At 44.0% G+C, this 20,564-nt stretch overlaps 1 protein-coding gene across 2 annotated transcripts in view; it reads right to left on the bottom strand.

Moving 5' to 3' along the window:
• LOC130147874 (vasoactive intestinal polypeptide receptor) overlaps positions 1-20,564 on the bottom strand; it is a 116,041-nt gene that overhangs the window by 28,205 nt on the left and 67,272 nt on the right. For both annotated transcript variants that reach the window (XM_056335670.1, XM_056335671.1), the window contains exons 4-6: positions 13,641-13,744; positions 9,133-9,233; positions 7,091-7,223 (exon numbers count right to left, since the gene is read on the bottom strand). In XM_056335670.1, coding sequence (XP_056191645.1) covers positions 7,091-7,223; positions 9,133-9,233; positions 13,641-13,744 — 338 coding nt within the window. The remainder of the gene's footprint in view (positions 1-7,090; positions 7,224-9,132; positions 9,234-13,640; positions 13,745-20,564) is intronic.

Here is a 20,564-nt window from a genome sequence, read left to right as displayed (position 1 = left end):
TATGTTAGAGGTTGGTGTCCATAGTCTCAGCCCTCTCAAGGGTTGCCTGATATGAGCAGTCCAAGGAGCAGAAGGGGCATAACCCAAGATCTGATACTTTCTCTGACACAACCCTCTCCAAATTATCATGCTGCAACAAGGTCATTTACCATGTCATACCAGCATACTCTTCATACAGTCCCTCTGCTGCCTTCTCCTCATCTTGCCTCATCCAGAACACATGCTCTCTCCTCTCTTGTTTCTTCCTCCCTCTGCTTCTTCCTCGGCTGCTCTCTCTTCATTGGCTCTCAACCCCTTAGCTTAACCAGCCACAGCTGCACCTTATCTACATCAGCCAACCCACCGCCCATGAAGCCAGCCCACAGCTGTATATTATCCATGCTAATTAACCCAACTTCATTCCACTACATTTCTCCTTGGAGGAATGGATCACTTCATCCATCCTTTGTGGGCCTGACCTGTGGCCAGCTGTCAGGGAGGGAGCCCAGCCAGAGCTCCCATCACACTCTTCCTCTGTTGCTGCTGATTCTGTTGTGTTACAAGTCAGTGAATATCCTGTTTCTCTTCTGTGTAGGGATGCCTACATTGGCCAACTCATAGCTGAAATACAGCCCCATCCTCTGCCTCTCCCACCTTCTACTGCAAATCCCATCTCTCTAAAGCAGAATCCCAATGCCGCGGCACAAACCTTCCTCACTTCCTAGCCTCGCACGCTTCCAGCACCAAAGTGCCTAGCTTCATTCCCCACTACCATTCATTGCCTCTCTTCCCCAAAATGATGATGTTTCACCTTTAGCTTCTCTGACACTCAGTGTTTCCTTCACTCTCCATCATTGCATGTTTCTTTCTTCCTCAACTCAGACCTGAAGCCCATGTTTCCTTCCCATCCCACATCCATTCAGCAGAGCTTCGCCTCTCAATACCACAACCCTTCTTCCCAATCCCTTTTATTCTTTACTTGCTACTGCCAGCCCCAACTGTGGTTGAGTCCCTGTGCAGGATACAGTGCAGTAACCAAGGCTTCCAGTGGGGCAGCCACAAACTGCTGTCTCACCAACACAGAAGGAGGTTACTGGTTGCCATCAGCTCCACAGCAACTCATCTGCGTTCCATCCCTCTTCCTATGGCACACAGATGACTTAGGCCTACTTCATACATGTCAGTGAGGGCTTCGGCAGATAAAGAACTCTTCTGTTCTAGAAGAGATGATGATTTAACATGTTCCTGGATGGGGTATCTCTGGACAATTCCAAAATCCACACAAGAACATAAAACAGTCGAGGTGGATGGTTATTCTATTTCCTGTCCTCATGGCTACTACTGGCCATGGGCTGTTAACATTCCAAACCTCCTACTTACAGCTTCTCGTTACTTCACACACTCTTCATTCACTAAAGTTGCTGCTAAATCCTTAATTTAACTCTGGCACTGATTTTTGAAAGCATAGTTGAGGCATTATTTTTTTATTTTTACTTTTTACTTTTGGGTGAAATTTTCAGTGTTAGGGCCTCTGCTAATTAAGTAATGTAGCTGTAGCCTCTTTGTCTCCTCTTCCCGTCTTGTCTCCGTTTTCTGGCCCTTTCTAGAAGTGCCTCAATACCTTTGGTGAAGTGAAACTTGAAGTGTTAATATGACATTTAAAAGAGAATTTGCAAGCATATAATGCCTCCATTCCTTCCCCCTGCTTTCTTTTGGTTGTTCTTCACTTCTTTCTATCACTTACAGGACCTTTCTCTAGGTTTGTGGGTTTGTTGTTTTGGGTTTTTTTGTTGTTTTTTTTTCTTCTCCTCTGTCATTTGTTTTGCTGTAAAAATCGGATTGTAGCAGTGATCAACAGATATGGAAATATCAGCAGCTATGGGGATCATATTCCACAGAAGGTGTTTGACAGATTCAAATCTCTTTATCTAACCTCATGGTAAACATGTAGACCAAGGAGATGGGTGTGTTAAGTTTGTGTTGTGACAGCAACATCACAGAGATCTTCAGAAGAATCTTATGTAGAAACCAAATGCTGTCAAAAAGCTCAGAGAGAAGAAATGAATCCAGTCCATTGCAACACCCATCTCCTGAAGCCAACAGGAATCACTTGGCTGGGTTTCACAGGAATTTGTAGACAGGGTGAGGTGGTTCAGATCAGACACAAGTGGAAGAGCACACTGAGAAACTTACACTTCACATGAGCACTGACTTTTCCTTTGCTTCTTGTGCTGCTCCTTGGGATGCAAACCTCATGTGGCTGCTACCTATTAGTTGGGAAGATTGAGGGTCCCCTTCACTCTACACAGATGAACAAAACAAGGTGAACCTTATTTCACATCGGGCCTCCTTTCCATGGCAAGACAGACTGTAAAGCACTTCGTCATCTCAGGCAGCACCTCTGCACCTGGATGGTCCCATTGAACGCCGTGGATGGGGTACAATTCTGCAGGAATGGGCTGAGCTACTGAAAAAGTGTCAGCTGACGTATTTACACATTTTGGGAACTGACTGAGTTCCCGTTCAAGTCAAGGGAAAGTTTCACATTGTCTTCAGACAGATTTCTGCCAGGCTCTTTCCCCTAAGCCAGTCAGCCAGAGTTCAGCAGATGCTGGTCTGGGCTGCCAAGAAGAGCTCATCCCTCCTCTCCATAGGTGAGAGATGTCTTTCCCAGAGGATGTAACCCAGTGGAAGGGCTGAGTCTCTAATATTCATTTCACTTTTACAGAGTGCACCAAAAGGCTTCTACTCCTCCATCTCTCCAACAGCCTGCATATCAGGACACTCCCACACAAGGCAGAGAATATGGTTATGAGTAGCCTTGGATGGGGGTGCGCTGGAAAAGAAAATGTCTCTGTCTTTAATTTCCACATATAAAGTTCATTTAGGGGCCTGTAGCGGTCATTAATTTGGCCTAAGGAAGCTTATGTGAAAACAACCCAACTTTTCACACTGAAAATGAGATATGTGTAGATTCACAATTCCTAAAAGTCCCACCCTCCTTTGCAAAGAATTTTTTTGTTGGAATTTGATTGTCTTAGTGGAATGCAAAAAGAAAAAGATAAATGATCTAGTCTCCCTTGGCTGAATCCTCAGCAAAGGCAAATTTGCAGAGCTCAGGAAAAGCCAGCCTGAATTCAAACCGTAAAACCTGATCTTTATTTATATCAAACTTTCGGCTTCTTTGTCTTCAGCTGGGCTGGAAATGTGAGTGGTTCCACATTATGCTATCCAGATACTACAGTAATGGAACTATGTCAAAACCTATCCATAAAAACATTAAAAAATCAACTGAAATGACAACTGAAGTCTTCAGTTCAATCCTTCCACTGGGTTTGCTGTTTTGGCTACTGTGTTTCACAGGGAGTTCTCCAGCAGCAGAAGGAAAGGGAAGGACAAAGTGTGGGAATGCAGAGACAGAAGGTCACAAGGCTCAAGAAAACTAACGTGAAAAACTACAACTTGTAAGAAGGCCTCTTGCGCCTAGCAGTAAAAAAAGCCTGAGAAGAAGAAGAACGCAGGCAAACATGGGCTGGGAAGTAGTGCAGTTTTTCATGCAGTGTGTGTAATCACTGGATGCAATAAAACCACGTGCGGCGAGTTGAGTTTTCCATCAGAAATGACTGATTACTGAGACAGAACATATTCTGGATGAATCAAAATGAATAGCTATTGAAGAAGTTGGAGTGGGTGATTTCACAGACCCCCTCCTAGCCTGCTCACCTCTGCGTCTGAAGTGCTTAAAGCCCATATTGTTTAACACACTTGAGTATATGACTATTTTTAAGCACTTTAAGCCAACAGGTTGATTCAGTTACAAATAATAACAGGCATTCTTTATGACTAATGGCCTGACAGAGAGAGAGAAAGTGGTTTTGGTCTATAATGACTGTCGGTACCTTGGGCAATATGCTGTGTGCATGCTGTGGCCATCAGACTCTGCTGTTTCTACCCCTCTAGAAAATTCAAGGTCCCTGCAGTGCTTCGTTTCCCACTGGAAAATCCCACAGCAGGCTTTCGGAGGGCCAGCCTTCTCGGAAGGGCAGTCTCCGTGCTCTGCATGAGCCACGGGATCCCCACTGTGCCTAAGAACAAGCCTAATTGATCTGGGCAGCTGAGAGGGGAAGACACAAGGGACATGTAAAGCTATTGCTGCTGAGTATGCTTGGTGTGGGACAAAGGGCCTGCGTCACCTCATGCAGGTCCTGAAAGCTATCATTTAAGCCTGCTACATTTAATTACAAAACCAAGCCTTGCTTGCTGAATCAGGGTTTCTGTCCCCTGAAAACAGGCTGAATTTTTCACCCAAGCCACAAGACTTCTTTTCCCCAGGAGTGGGTTTTTCAAGGAGTTCAAGGAGGCTACGGGTGCCACACATCCCTCTGTAACAACCACCTGGAGCACAGCGCATGTTCTGGCTCACGTGATGGCTCAGTGATACTCATCACATGTATTTTGGCTGCACTGGCCATGAAATGCTTACTGCCGCATTCTCAGGCTCTGTGGCCCAAAAATGCCCAACACACTTAATTTTTCAGGGTGTTCATGTTAAACTCAAAATAATTTGAGTTTAAAATGGCATAGAGTTAATACTGTAACTGAGGTTGCCCACAGTATGCAAAATGAAGTAAAAATGCTGTTGCAGCACAGCCTATAAACTTTTTTTTAAAATTACATATACACATACATGTAGTGGAGTTTGTAGTTAATTGGAGGAGAATTGATGCATTTGTTGTTGGAAAGCTTAAAACAGTTTTGTGTGGCTGGTGCATAGAACAGAATTTTAAGTCTTCTCACTGCAACAGGTAATACCAGATTCAGGAATCTGGTCCCTTCATCAGAAATGCTGTGAGATGTCTTTGTTCATTTGGATTTTATAGCATCGAGTGTGTTCTGGAAAGCGGAAGCCTTTATCCGTTTTTTCTTAAAGGAAATAAGCACAGTACTTTCTCTTCTAATAAAACCCTGTTATTCCTTGGGTTTGTCCTCTTCTAAAACAGTGGTGAAAGCATGCAGTAAATCGAACTGTGTTCAAATAACTCCTCAGACTGAAGGACCTCAAGGCCACATCTCACCATTATACACAAAACCTTCAATAAATTGTGTATCAGGCCCTGGCTAGATGGACTAGTACCCACACCTCCCAAGTCAAAACCTTATCCTGCAAGTTCAAAGCACAAGCAAATCAATTATTTAACTTAACTCAAGCCAACCTAACCCAACCACACCCACACAAACCCAAGAGATTTTACAGCTATTTCTGCAAACAGATGAATATTAGGAGAGGCATTTTGATTGCATTTCATGTAGTGTTTTTTCCCCATGACCTAAAAGGTTGTCTGAAATTCTGGGTCAGGATGGGTACAGATTTTGCAAGGGGTATGCTCAGCCTAGTGTAGTGGAGCTAATTTGTTCCACATCTTTTTATCACCCTTGTGTATCACCCAGCCATTCACCCTGAGCTGGCATTTAACATGAAAATCCTCTGATGGGGGGAAACACACACAATAGTGGTAGCCATGGATCTGCCTGCAAGCACACTGGCTTCCAGGAGCTGTAGATTCTGCAGGACAAAGTCTTGTATTACTACCCAGAAGTGTTTCTGGATGGATGGTTGAAGCAAACACTTCTCACGTAGCTTTCTGCAGTTGTGCCTCAGTCACGACCCAGTGCAAACTCCCGCAGGGGTAAGAGGTTAGTTCAAACTCCACGGCTCATTGGGTTCTTGGCTCCTCTGCCAATTAGCACGAGCAGTTATCTGTGCCAGCAGACACCAGGCAATTGTTTATTGCAGTTTATGTGTCCTTCAAACCATTCATGGACCTTCACAACAAAACCCCATTGCTAAAGAATACAGATCCCAGTGAACCAGAGAGGGGAAAAAACTCTGGAGGGTCACTGCAATGGGAACGCACCCTGCTGCAGGACAATTCTCAGGGAAAAGCTGGGAGCGGGCTGCTCTGGTATCAACCGAGAGGTGCTCAGGCAGAAAGGTCATTATAAACAGCAGCAACAGGACTCAGGGTAAGGATACAGAAAAGCCAGAGGGCAAGGAAGAAACTGGGTGGGTGGAAGAGAAAAGAGAATCTTTTTCTGGTGCTGTATGACATGAAAAAACAGGTCCAGAAGGGATCTGCTGGACTGCTGTGCCCAGTCCCCTGCTATTACCAGCAAGCAGCTCATCTAATGTTATGAATTTATTATGGAGGGTTCCTTTATTTTTTGGCTGACTTCTGATCACATCTCTTTATTTTGGAGATTTCAATTTCCTGCCTAAATTTATTCATGACTAGTGTCCTCTTACGTCAATATGGCCTTTAGATAAACAGCTCTTCTCCCTCCTTAATGTTTGCTCCAGCTGATAACACTGAGTTTGAAAGTGGAAAAAAATATCCCAGCTCCTTTATTGCCCTCATCTATCATCCCAGTGGGGAAATCTCACAGTTGCAGACAGCTAGCATGGGATACAGATTAAAAATAGACAATGACATCTACACATAGATTTCCTGCCTAAACTCCTGCAGGGATCTGGTCACTGCAATCAGTGGAGCCCAGAGAGCCATCCAAATGCAGGTGCCTTCTTCAAAGCAAGTTGAAGAGCTCTCCAGGCTCCACCGAGTATATTAACTAGAGCTTGACTGACTATGATTGCCCTTTACACATGTAGCTTATGTACAGGCACTTACTCCGTGGATACCTAAAGTTAAGTGAATCTGGGTCTGGCTGCTGCTCTCACTCAAGGGAAAGGTTTTATTGGATCCCTAAACACACGACTGCAAGTCTTCTTTGACCAGGCTATCTAAGAAATGACCATGGGACTTGGAGATGGACACAGGACTGACAAGAGCCCCAAAATCTTGTAGAACCCCAGTTATGGGTTTGACCTTTGAAGGGACCAGATGACTGTGAACTTTTGACCCTGCTAATTTTTTTAATGCCTTTTCCATACAAATTAAAGTGTAGCAATCATGTTTCTGTTTCTTTCAAACCAGAAAGAACTTGAAATCTTCCTAAAGTACTGTCTCACATGCATTTGCCAGGTAATTTTTGGTGCATTGCTTAAGAGTGGCAACAGAATAAGGTGGAAACTTTAATGTGCATGGCTACTTACTGAACTCACAAAGCAGTGTTCAGATTCTCCGCTTTCAAATAGGATGACATCTTTTATGAAGACTGCGATGGCTCTCATTATGAAGGACATGAAGAGGTGCATATGAATATAATTTCGAGTACAGTGTAGTTTTCTGTTGGGAAGGGATGAAACAACATTGAATAGCAAGGCTTCTCAAAAGCATTATTTATCTATTTACATGTTTCTTCTGCCAAGATATAGACTTACAATTAGAGATCAGAAGCCCTGAGATGGACTGTGTTCTGATGTAAAACACAGAAAATCCACTTAAGCCTTTTAAAATCCACAAAACATGCAGCAATCCATACATCTGCAGCAGTGCTGCTCCTCTTCCAATTCTCAGAAAAAAAGGTCAGAATACAGAATGACAGAAAACAGGTCCATCATGCTGTTCTCTACTGGAAAAGAGATCTTTCTGACTAAGCAAACTGTGCTCACTATAAAGGTCTGTTTTCTACAGAATGTTTATACTGCAATAATTCTTTCCAAAGTGAAATGTTTCTTCAGGAAGAGAAATAGCTTCTAAGCAGCTGCTGCCAAAATTAACACATATTACAGGCTTTCTGTAATACGAATATATTTTCACTTAAAATTTACTAGTTATTAATCATATAAAGAACATCACCAGGGTTTTTCTGTCCCTTGCCCACTAATATTTTGAAGATTAATTCTGACCCAATAGGTCTTTTTTTTCCAAATGAGACTTTACATCAGCTAAAGGGAAAGGCCTGACACTCTGGAAATGGGCACTTTGTATAGTCATCAGCACCACAACAGACCTCTCAGCAACATGATCACATTACCACCTCCTAATGAGTCACTGTGCACTGGCAGACTTCATGCTCTTAACCTCTGACAATGGCACGATAACGTGATGGAGCCAGGTCCTCTGTGCTTGCAGGCGAAGGCAAGTCAAATGACGCTGTTTCCCACAAGTGAAGAGCATGAATCCCGACAGTTTCACTAGCTTGGCTGGCACCTTGTACCTTGTTGAGATGAGATAATTTGCATGTGTGTCTGATGCACTCTCCCCTTGTAAGAGGAGTGGGGAGAGCACGTGTGCTGAGAAGTGCAAAGATCTTGAAGGGTGAGGCCAGTCTCGGTGTGAGTTACCCTAGCACGCGTGCTGTTTCCCACAGCTTTCTTTGGGGGCAATGTTTGGACCAGACTGTCGTAAACTGGAAAACCATATAATGCTTTTCAGGGAAGCCATCGGAAAGTGGCACGAGGAGATGGAATCACATCTAGAAGGTTCTTCCATCTTACAGAGGTCTGCTTTTTGCTGTTCTCCCTATACATAAATAACATTATAATAGGAGATTACCTTATATGCAGACTTCTTCATTAGAGGCACCCCAATTTAGATATCTGACACGATTACAAACAACAGAGACTGAGGATGAATTACTCTGCTGCAATCTAGGCACCTAATGCCACTTACTATGCTGTATCTGACCATCAACCCATAAGGGCTCTGGTCTCCTGAAGGTCCTGAATCATACCTGCTACCCTTGTGCACAGCCCAGAGGCTCCGGCATGCCTTCAGAGACTCTGGGTGTCTGTGTCTTGCCACAGAGCTACAGCAGGAAGCACCTGTGAAACAGACTTTGGGAAGCAGATTTGGGGTGTGATCCCCCTGTACCATTTTGAATACCTACTTAAGTAGAAATGCATCATTCCACAGTATACACACACACCATACAGTCTAGGTCTTTGTGGACTATAACAAGATTATGGGATAACAGCCTCTAACATAGAGATCCATCACATCATAAACTACGTTCAATGAGATGATTCCACCTAAATAACTGGACTGGGGTTATAACTCTCACACAAAGGCCACAAATCAAACACCAGAAAACAGTGGTACTGAAAGATGGAGGAACTTTCCTCCCCTGTCCAACTGAGACTTGACAGAAGTCTTTTGCATCCATCTGTAACAGCCATAGCCTACAACTTAAACAGCCACTATGTCCTTTCAGTCATCCTCTTACCTATACCTTATTTACTCATGGCCTTACCTGAAGAGGCATAAAATGATCATAGCAGCTGTGAGAGCAATAAGCGATAAGGTATGTCCAATGGTGTAGCCGGTCTTGACTGTGCCATAGAACGTCGTTTGCTAATGTGAAGGGAAGAAACAAAACATGTTTATCAAGGAGCTGCCAACACACATTCCCAAATACACCATCACTGAGCTTTTACTGACTTTCTCGGTGAGACAAGGAAATTACCCTACTCCATTCTCTTAAAAAAAACTCCAGCCCTTCACCCCTTAAAATCCCATCCAGTAGAGTACATGACTCAAATACCACCAGTGCAAATAAGAACGTGTCTGGTTGCAGTAGAGCTTGGATCACTCCAAAACCAGGTTTGTTACAGCTACACAAGGGAAAAGTTCATGCAGGAACGAGCCTGATTTGACACCTGCAGAGACAGCTACATGGTAATAATCTTGTGGAACAAGGATGACTGATGTTCGGTTAAGCAGCGCACTGACACGTCGGCTCTGAGATGGTATGATGAGCTTCATCTTATTAAGGAAGTTTGAGGACAGAACTGGTCTGGAAATTGATTTGCTTTTGTGGAAGCTAGACATTGTGTTTTGGCAAGTAAAAACTTAAAATGTTTGCGTTGAAATCGCAGATATGCTAATTCAGAAATATATGTTAAGTAGGAAATAATTTCACAGCTTTTCTCTTCTACAGCACACAGAGGGAATCTCTGAGCCTGGGCACCACGGGACTTCAATCCAACTGGGAATCCTGATCTAAATAAAATGAGGAAGTAAGGCAACAAAACTCCAGCTCTCCTAAGGCTCTCCAGCAACACTCTGGATAAATATAATTTGATTTTGAGCTTAAAGAAAGAGCAAAAGATCAATTGGTATTCGGAAATTTGTTTCATCAATGAAAAAACCCAAGTTTTTATGAGAAACTAACTTAGTTCGTGGAAAATCTTATTTTTCCAGCTCTTGACTGACCCTCCTTTGCCCTCCTTGTCACCATTTTCTATAAAAATACCCAAACAACCAAACACACAAACAGCAGTTTAGACAGAAAATCTAATCCAACCTTGTTTGGGAAAACACTTTAATAACAGTAAGGGTTGACATTTTTATATGCTATTTTCACAGGCCTTGACAAGTACTAGGTAGTTCACAGAATCAGTGAGGCTGAGAGGAGCAGTAATCCTCTAGCATTAGCACAAGCCAGCTTGGAGTGGTGTTAAAACAAGACAGAGCTTTCAGAGAGCACAAAGACTCCACTGGATGCATCTCTATTGCTTCTTAGCCCACAGACTTCAGGGATGGCTACAAGTATGCTGCCTTTACAGCCCTGTTCGATGAACTCACACCACTGAGAGCTTTTCGTCAGTAACTCTGAATACGTAATTCATAGCAAGGGTTTCAGGCCAAGTTATCTACCTGATCTTGTCCATATGATGCCAGGAGGCTGCTATGGTGATGGACTCGCCCATTACGGTATGGTCATTCCTCAGGCTCATTCATATGCACTGCATGGAGGGACTTGTGCTGCAGCAAGGAACAGCAGAGGTTCCACCTTTCTACCCCACCGCCTTGCAGATTCCACCCAAAACTAAATATAGCCTTGTCTCCAGTCTTATTGGAGTTTGGGATCCCAAAGGCAGCTGAGACTTTTCCAAGAGAGCAGAACTGTTCCAGGAAAGACCTCCCAACAGATGGAGGAAGCTTGTGGTACAGGACTGAGTCTGAGGAAGAGGTTGTCCCACACCACGTTTAGGACAGCAGAGAAACGGAAGAAAAAAAAAATTAAGAGGGATTATAGGAGATGTCAGCAGTGGGGCGGTGGATGGAAACTCTCCAGTGTGTATACAGGTATAGGCCTTTTACTTCTTAGGAGTTACTCACAAGAGCAAGTTAGGGACAAGAAGATCTTGGTGTTACTCAACAACCAGTTCCCTGCCCTTATATTTTACAGTGACCAATTCTTCTTGCGTACAGAGATGATTCTACATTCAGCTTTGATGTAGCATGTGGGGTCATCTCTGTTCTGGGAACAGCACATAGTGGCTTCCCACTCTTCATTTGCACTTGCTAACGACAAACGCTTCCTATTTTACAGATATCAAAGCAGAGAATTTGACCCAAGATCATAAATGGAATTGGAATGTCACTCAAGAGCTCAGATTACTAGAATATTCATATTAGAAAAAAGAGGGATTTGGAGAAGTGAAGGAAATGCATGCTAGGGTGCCTGGGTTCTAGCTGTAGACCTAGACTGATTTACAGAATGGAATTAGGCAATTTCATCATTCTCTTTCTAACTTCTAAAAGCCTCCACGTAATTTCACGGAAATGTGATAACAACAATTAGTTAAGGTAGACGTTAAACTAAGATTAACTGAGAATTAGCTTCCTTGGTTTCTGTTCAGTAGCCTCTACATTTGTCCCTTGGTAACTGAGATTAAACTGTGAAAGATTTAAATTTGTAAGAGAAAAAGAACAGAAATACTGATATCAAGTCTTTCATTAGTCCTGCACCCAAACATGCTTTGGGTTCATGTCACCAAGCCTAAAGTCATCTTGGGCTTCCTCTAGAGTAAATGCAAAGGGGTCCCTCTGGAGAGAAATGTGGGGTGAACTGATCTCTGGAGGTGTCTGTATTCTTCACCATTTTCAGACAGAGCCTATGGGGACACCTGGGACGGTCCCTCTCTGAGCAGATGGAGGCACACGAGGGAGAAGTTGTGCACCCCATCTGACAGTGGGACAGCAAACCAACCCCCCATTTGCTAACACGTGGCTTTTAAAGGTCAGGTTGGAGAAGGAATCATTACCACTGCAAAGATCATAAGTGCACAAGTTTGGTGCCTACATCATCTGCTCCTTAGGGACTGCCAGAATTCACAACTAAAATCTTACACACAGCCCTTATTTATTTTTCATATTTTTCTTGTTGTTTCTGACCTGAGACCAAGTAGCTGTTAAAAGTGCATGAAGTATTTTAAGCATGGAAGGTTATCAGTCTGTTCTGGACCTCATGTGCCACAGAGCCTGCTGTTCTCCTTTTATTCTATTCCCTTTACTCCTTCCCGCCCAAACTGACAGCCAATTCAACAACAAAAATCTATTCTTCTTCACAGGCTAGGACTACATGTTCACCCCCCTCAGCCACCTTTCACACAAATTAGACTTAAACAGCATGACAAAACCACGGAAATTGAGAGAAAATAATTAAGAAAGAATTAAAAGAACACAATACATGTTCTCTTGGTAACACGGCACTCTGGCAGTGCTGCAATCCATTGGATCGCCAAAGCATGTCCAAGGAATTCCCAAATCCCCTTCGCAGCTGGAACATAAATCAGAGCTCTCTCTTGGTGGAGGACCTTCCCCGGGCAGACCCGTAACAATGTCTTTCACAACGCGCAACTGGTGCCACACAGCTCGATGTGAGAAACGGGACGCTTGAGGATGTGAAGGGGCACTGACCTCGAAGGCAGGCTAAAGGCTCTTTTCAGCAGAGCCCTGAAATTCTTTGTGCAGATTTCCCTTTGCTGTTTTCTGTATTCTTTCACTATTAAGGCTGGGTCAGTCCTGTTCAGATTCTCCTTTAGCTCCCTGAGTGCTTTGGCAATGTGTGGCCATACACAAAGCCCTCTCACCGTATTTACTCATTATTGAGATTCTTATGTCCAATGTTTGCAAACACCGACATAAAACAGAAAAAAACCACATGGGCATAGGTTTAATAGAAACATGTGGTCACAGTGAAATACAATTGTTTGCCAGCATAAGCTTTTCCTTGTTGACTATGGGACAGCTGTAGGGGAATAGTTTAGATTAGATGTTGAACTTTCAGTTAGGTGAGGTGAATCTTGCTTATAACAACATTTGTTATCCTCTTTAGACTTTACCCTTCATGTCTCAGCATGCAGCAAGCCAGTAACAAATTCCTTCCTCTGTAATGACAATACTCTATAAAGCTAATTATACCCAGGTCAGTGATTACTAATTTACACACAGACAGTATCCCAGGGAGCTTGTGGATTTCCTTACACGATTCAGTAACACTGCCTGAAAATTTGTATGTTCCCTACAGTGGTCTAGATATTTATCTGGTTGAGATCAGCAGAGCAGCACTGAGGGCAAATGAGTTATATCCTTTTATCCCTTTTGATTTTTTGATGCTTATATTGGCCTCGAAATACTGGAATCACAATATCTACGTCAGGATAAATAGAAACAGGGAGGGCTTGTCTCAAAGTTGAACATGGAAAAAGCACCTGAAGTTATGTGTGGGCATCAAGGAGACACTGGTATGATCCTCTGAGGTGCTAATTTTCTGTCACTCCCCTGGGAATTGAAGGGAGGATCATCTCTTTGACCAGACATTGATGTCTGCTTCCAGGGAGCCTCAAGAGGATACTTCCTTCTTGAGGAATCAGAGTGGGAATGGAAAAAAATCGGGCATGGGAAAAGACTGTGTGATTCTGATAGTGATCCCTGGTAAATCTTGATGTCTACTCATCCAGGTTTACAAACCTCTTCCCCTGGAGTGCTGTTGGAATCATATCCACAAGCTATGGCATATGGTGCAGGATACACATCCGTCCAGCCCTGGCTCGTACAATTCCTGCTCACGTTCCCTGGAAGAAAAAAAAAAGATGATTTAAAAAGAAGTGTTCACCTTGCTGTTAAACAAATGATTGCCTTTTGTGGACTCAAATGACAGAGCACATTTCTTGTAACAAGAGTAAAATTCTCATACTTCTTCTCTGTTATGAAGTGCTCACATTACACAGAACACACAAATGGGAGGGACCTGTTGGGTTGTAAAGTTCAGACCTCAAAACCAAGTACATTTTAATACCAAGGTGCCCACAAAACATCTTTTCTAATGGTACCATAAAGCTAGTTGTACCCAGACCTTTTGTTGCTGGCACTGCACCAATACGGTTTGTGTTATTGTCATACTGCCTTTGTTCATGGGAAAATTTTCATCTAAATGGGGAGTGAAGTATTTACATACTTCACTTTGCTCCTGAGAAGCCAGGACAGGGATGGATGAAGTGCTCCATTTCAGTGTTTCACATTATGCAGGTAAGGTCGGAGGTCTGGGAACTGAATGCAGTCCTCAGAACTCAGACCTTGCCTTCATGATGAGCTCAGATCAAATGTGATTCCTGGGAATCTACTGCACTCTTGTTTGACAACCAAATACTTCAAAAGTTGGCTATGATGGGAGAAAAACCAGATACTGACAACCTGTATTGCAGGTTTTAATATGTATACTCAAAGACAGGAGGATTTCCTGGGCTCTTTAAGCAAGCTGAGTGCCTAGGGCCTCCAACCAGCTATAAAGAGCCTTAATTAACATGAGCATGTTTCTGCTTCAGCCAAATGTGATGAAACTGTGAGGTTGGCGTGGTGCTCTGGCACTCTGCTTCCTGGCACCCCCGTATTGTATGGGGGCTGTCCAGTGCAACCCAGTTCTCACCTTGTAGGACATCTCTGCATCCTGCCCCAGCTGGCCCTCTAACCCACATGGACCAGGGGCTGTACAGACATTCATCAAACAAAAGGAGAGACCAACAACCTGACCAGGACAGGCTTCACCCTACAAGGTTCATAGTCTAAAAGGCCAAGACTGATGTTTGTCACACAGAAATAAGAAAGAAGCAACACATCCAACAGCACACTGCAAACTCCCCAGCTCCCACTCCGACTCCTGGCCCCTATGCTGTCCATCTCATGTGAATCACAGTACTGTGGCATTATTTATCACAGAAAACTGCCTGCCATCCTTGACTGGAAAGCTGGTACGGTAAACCAGAATGAACAAACAGCAGTCACAACTTGCTTCTTAGACAAAGAATTACATCAGTCAAACTCAAGAGCTTTGCAAACATTTCCAACAATGGGGTTCTTTGCACACAGGAATAATAAAACTTCTGCAAAACAGGAGCAAATCAGGTATGCAGCTATGAGTCATGAAAACATTAAAGCATCACCTCCAGGACTTTCTGACAACTGAGTCATCTGAACATCTTCCTCACTGTAGACCTGTCTTGCACTGAAACCAGCAGCAGCCTATCCCCTGGCTTAATTCACTGCTTGAATCCCTGTAGCAGGTGGAATCTAACACTAAAACTTGCCTCTGTAATTTGTCTTTACAACAGATCAAAACCCCACAAAGGCTCTGGTGCCTCTCTTGATTTTAACAACAAAGTTAACTTTAGCACAGTTTGGTGGGTTGCTGTTCCCCAGGCTTTTTCTGCACAGTCACTGTTTGCATTGTTTTTTACCAGGGTTCGTATCGGGATCATAAGCGATCTTGTGCAAACAAATCAAGGACATGACTGGTACTTCCCCCCCCCCCCCCCCCAGGTGTTATGCAATTTCTGTTATTTCTTCTTCATTACAATGGATCCCATTATCTGAACTTTTCTGCCTCCTATTTCCTGCTCAAAACTCCTCCTCTCTGTTTGGGGATCCCCTTAGCTTTCATGGTGGCTTTGATTCTTTGCTTCTTATTCTCAGTGAATTGAGAAGTGCTTCTCAGCTTAATTTTCTCATATTTTTCCTTCTTCTTTTTAAGTGCACTCCCTCACAATTACTTGATTATTTTGTAGTTCTTCTCACTGCTCCCAAGAATACTTTCAAAAGTTGTCTTAATGATTTTGCAGATGTGGAAACTAAGTTAGGGGGGAAGCACAATGATACAGAATCACTGGGATTAAAAAATAGTAATACAAATGTCCATGGTTTTGGGGAAACTCACTTCCCAGAGAAGTTTTTCTACCATCCTTTGCTGCTCATGTCACTTTTTGATGTGCAAATTCACACACATGGTGTGATACAACAAGTCGTTTTACTGACTCTCATGTTCTGTATTAGATGTCTGGGAGGTGCAAAAACTACAAGGTTACAAGACAGATTTTACACACCACAGTTTTGGCTCAAGTGATGGATGATGTCTCCTCTCAGAGCAAACAACATTTCTAATTACTATTACTTACCAGACTACTTTCAATACTGAAAGTGAACATAACATTTGGAAAAGTGCCTCACAAGGTTAGTCTTACTCTGAGATTTACAGCAGCAAACTTCAGACCAAAGTATTAAACTGAATTTTTTATGTTACAACATTAAATCCCAGCTCTGCCACAGACCTCCAGTGAAACTGCAGCTGGTTCTTGTGACATCTCTGCGTATCAGTTTCCCCACCAACAACAGGACTTTGGTAATAAAGTCTGATCTTCTGTCAACGAGAAGGCAAAGTGTTCAAAGTACCAGAAGTTTTATATGCTGTTCTCCAGAACCATTTCCCATTAACTTGTGTTTCTCAATACTTTGTGTAACACAAATTCTCCCTAGAATGATGCACTAATGAAGTACATTGAAACCACAAAATGTAAGTGGCCGTATCAGAAAAGACAAGAGTTCCTGGACTTGCAAATGGAATCTCCAGCCTTTGAAAGTTCAGAACATTTCCAAAACTTTCCTATTTCCTATCAGACTGAAGCTATTTAAAAAAAAAAAAACAACAACAACTGTATTCCTGGAGAATTAATGAGAAAGGGTATCAGGGTTTTTTAACTCAGCAATGCATGGTGGAGGAGATTCACTGAGAGCTGGAAAGCATCCTACTGCCAGTAGGTTTGTGCTGTGGGATCTCCTCCACATTGTGGGAAGAGGAGGTTCAAGTTGCTCATGCAAACAGAGTCCCCTCAGTAGGCTGGTATTAGTTAACTGCCATGAAATAATCTGCCTTTTTGTGGGGTTTGTATTTCAGTTTGATCAGAAACATTACAACCGTCAAACTGGTGCATCTGCTCTTAAAAGCCACATCCATTTGAATAAGATGAGGTTTTTCATTTAGAAGAAGAAAAAAAAAAGTTTAATTTGTAAAAGTCACAACTCTCAGTTACGATAACAACAAGAACTTAGCTTCTTGCTTTCCCTAAATCACAGAATGGTTGAGGTTGGAAGGGCCTTCAGGAGGTCATCTCATCCAACCCCCCAGCTCAAAGCAGGGCCACATGAGGCTGGCTGCTCAGGAGCATGTTCAGGTGCCTTTGGGATATGTTTGGAAACCACCAGGGATGAAGACTGCACAACCTCTCTGGACAACCTGCTCCAGTGCTTGGTCACCCTCACAGTAACAAAGTGTGGCCTTATGCTCATATGGAGCCTCCCACGTTTCAGTTTGACCATGGTTAGAAAATGCAAAGGCAATTAGAAGGAGCGATTAGAAAAACAGAAATTAGAACAGCCATGTGTCAGTTGTCCAGAAAAAAAGTCCTGGTTCCCGTTTTGGGGGTGCACAATTTCTGCAAAAGCACCAGGCGTATGGTCCCAGGAGGATGGGATACTGGTTGTGAGATGCTGCTGCTGATGCTGCAATGATATATTGCTCTCCAGCTCATCCACAGCAAGTCTGGTGGGGCAAAGGGGAGGTAAGGCAACTAGGCTAAACCAGTTTCGTTGTAGTGTAAATTCACTGAAATCCCTCCAGGGCTTCCAAAGCTGTAAATCATGCATATTGGGAGCTGTCCTGCCTTGGCAGACAGCACAATGATTGCCAAGGTGCAACGACTTGACTGTGTATCTGAGTCCTGAGCAAAGCACCACGGGAAGACAATTAGAGGGATCTCAGCACCCCAGCTTTTTCACTGCTGTCTTCTCTCTTTGCAGGTATCGGGGGAAAAAGGAATTTAAAAATGAGATTTTAAAGGGAACGAGGCGATAACCTTTTCATAAGGCTCCCTGCCAGGTAGGAGGGAATGGATGTACAAAGGGAGCAAAACAGTAGTGCAGAAATGAGGGGGGGGGGGGGCGAAGTTAGTTGTCTAGTGATGATAAATATAATGTGCAGAGGTAATACTTAAACAGCTAAAGGAACTATACCTGCTGCAGGAGAACCAGGATGGGAAACTGAGCAGTCAGCTTTCCAAAAGTATGGTGTGGTATAAAAGCCACTGCTTACAGGAGGGAAATACAAGTAAATATGAGGCTAGACCTTTGGCTCATTTATATCAGTGTTTATGACAGGCGATACATAAAACACTATTGAAAGGCAAGGGCTGAAGCTGTAGGCTCGGGTAACCAGTTTTTAGGCAGTTTTACTGCAGCAGTGCCGTAAAGGCTCACGTGTAGCATGACAGGCCATAATCGTTTCATCAAATCACCACCTTCCTGGGTCGAGCCTCAGACGTGAGCTCTGCCTCTCTGCAGACGTACGGACCATGGAAATGCAAACCCATGTCACTGGCTTCAGGTCAAGCCCCAGTGAGATTGGCAAGGTCCCTCCTGAGCTCAACACCAGCTCTGCAGCACGCTAAATGCTACCCAACTGCAAAGTTAAGCAGACAGGACGGGCCATCCGAGTCAATGTAAAGTCCTGTATGTATAATATACATATGCATAATAAAACACAGCTTCTTCCTCATGTGCTACCTCTGCCCTTATTCCTTGAAAACCTGCTTGCAGCGTGCCACAGTGAATAATGATCGTGTACACAAAGCACAAGGAGAGATTGCACTTCCTCCATACACTTTTCCATCTTTCCAGTATCATGTCTGCTGTAGGACAGGACTTTGCCATCTGGCCCAGCAGCTGGTCCTGGTTTAAGCAAATGCTTCTTTACAGCCCACAAAGCCTTCCCTCATTTCCTAATCTGCATGGTTTAGCGCCATGCCTATTATGGAAATGGAACTGATGGTTGCAAGTGATTATCCCAGTGCTCCCATCTTTCCGTCTGATTAGCTCTTGTGGTTGTACAGACTCTGGTACCTGGCTCACATCTGTCCTAAGCTGCTTTTTCTCACTTGCAGGGTGATTCAGAAACTCTCTGCTTCGGGTAGCAAAGACAGAGGGAAGGAAATTCCTCTCAATGACAACAATCAGGACTGGCTAAATTATGAGACAAGCTTTGTTTAAAACCCCCTACATGTTCCTTTTTAGCACTAAAAAAAACCCAGTAAAATTAAAAAAAAAAACCAAACAAACCACCACCTGTAAACTTGTGATGGAAGTGGATGGATGGATGCAAAGAGCTGTAGTCAACGGCACAATGTCCAAGTGGAGACCAGTGACAAGTGCCGTTCCTCAGGTTTGTTCTGGGACCAGCGCTGTCCAAGATCTTTGTCAGTGACAGGGACAGTGGGATCGAGTGCACCCTCAACTAAGTTTGCCGATGACACCAAGGTGTGTGGTGCAGTCGACACTCTGGAGAGAAGGGATGCCACCCAGAGGGACCCTGACAGCCTGGAGAGGTGGGCCCCTGACAACCTTATGAACTTCAACAAGGCCAAGTGCAAGGTCCTGCACCTGGGTCGGGGCAATCCCAAGCACAAACACAGGCTGGGCAGAGAACGGATGGAGAGCAGCCCTGAGGAGAAGGACTTGGGGGTGTTGGTGGATGAAAAGCTCATCATGAACTGGTAATGTGTGCTCACAGCCCAGGGGGCCAAGCAAATCCAGGGCTGCATCATGAGCAGCATGGCCAGCAGGTCAAGGGAAGGCATTATCCCCCTCTGCTCTGCTCTCATGAGACCCCACCTGCAGTGCTGTGTCCAGCTCTGGGGCACCCAACAGAAGCTCATGGACCTGTTGGAGTGGGTCCAGAGGAGGCCACGGAGATGGCCAGAGGGCTGGAGCCCCTCTGCTGTGCAGACAAGGCTGGGAGAGCTGGGGCTGTCCAGCCCGGAGAAGGGAAGAGTCTGGGACACCTTATTGCAGCCTCCCAGCACCTAAAGGGGCCGACAGGAAAGCTGGAGAGGGGCTTACTACAAGGACCTGTAGTAACAGGACAAGGGGAAATGGCTTTAAACTGAAAGAGGGGAGATTTAGATGAGATATTATGAAGAAATCCTTCCCTGTGAGGGCGGCGAGGCACCACACTGCCCAGAGCAGCTGTGGGTGCCCCAGCCCTGGCAGTGCCCGAGGCCAGGCTGGACAGGGCTGGGAGCTACCGGGGCTGGGGGAAGGGGGCCCTGCCTGTGGCAGGGGGCTGGAACTAGGTGGTCTTTATGGTCCCTTCCAACCCAAACCATTCTATGTCTAAATATTCCTGTTTTTAATTCAGTTTTTGGATATTCAGATTTTACAAACTGTTTTAATTCAATTTCTTCTGAGGAAAGAAGGATTCTCCTCTTCCTATCCCATACCACTCATCTTTTTTAGTTGGACTCATGAATAAAAATGAATTGACAGTACTGATACTGATCAGGAGACAAGGAGGTCTTTTTTGTCTTTATTCTATGCCTTTTTTTTTTCCACCCAGCTGGGTGAAGAACTGTTAAACCTTAGTAGGAAGAAAAGCAGGTTAAGAAGCTAAATGACTTTATGGCTTTGCATCTTGCCTGTCCTGCTGATGGTGGAAACATATTCTCATCTCCCTGAAATGGAGGCTGCATATGAACTAGTGTTCCACACACTTAATCACTGAATTTATCTCATTCC

The sequence above is a fragment of the Falco biarmicus genome, chromosome 4, assembly GCF_023638135.1.
Source record: "Falco biarmicus isolate bFalBia1 chromosome 4, bFalBia1.pri, whole genome shotgun sequence".
In the NCBI taxonomy this organism is placed as follows: Eukaryota; Metazoa; Chordata; class Aves; order Falconiformes; family Falconidae; genus Falco; species Falco biarmicus.
This window is presented reverse-complemented; position numbering and strand designations above follow the sequence as displayed.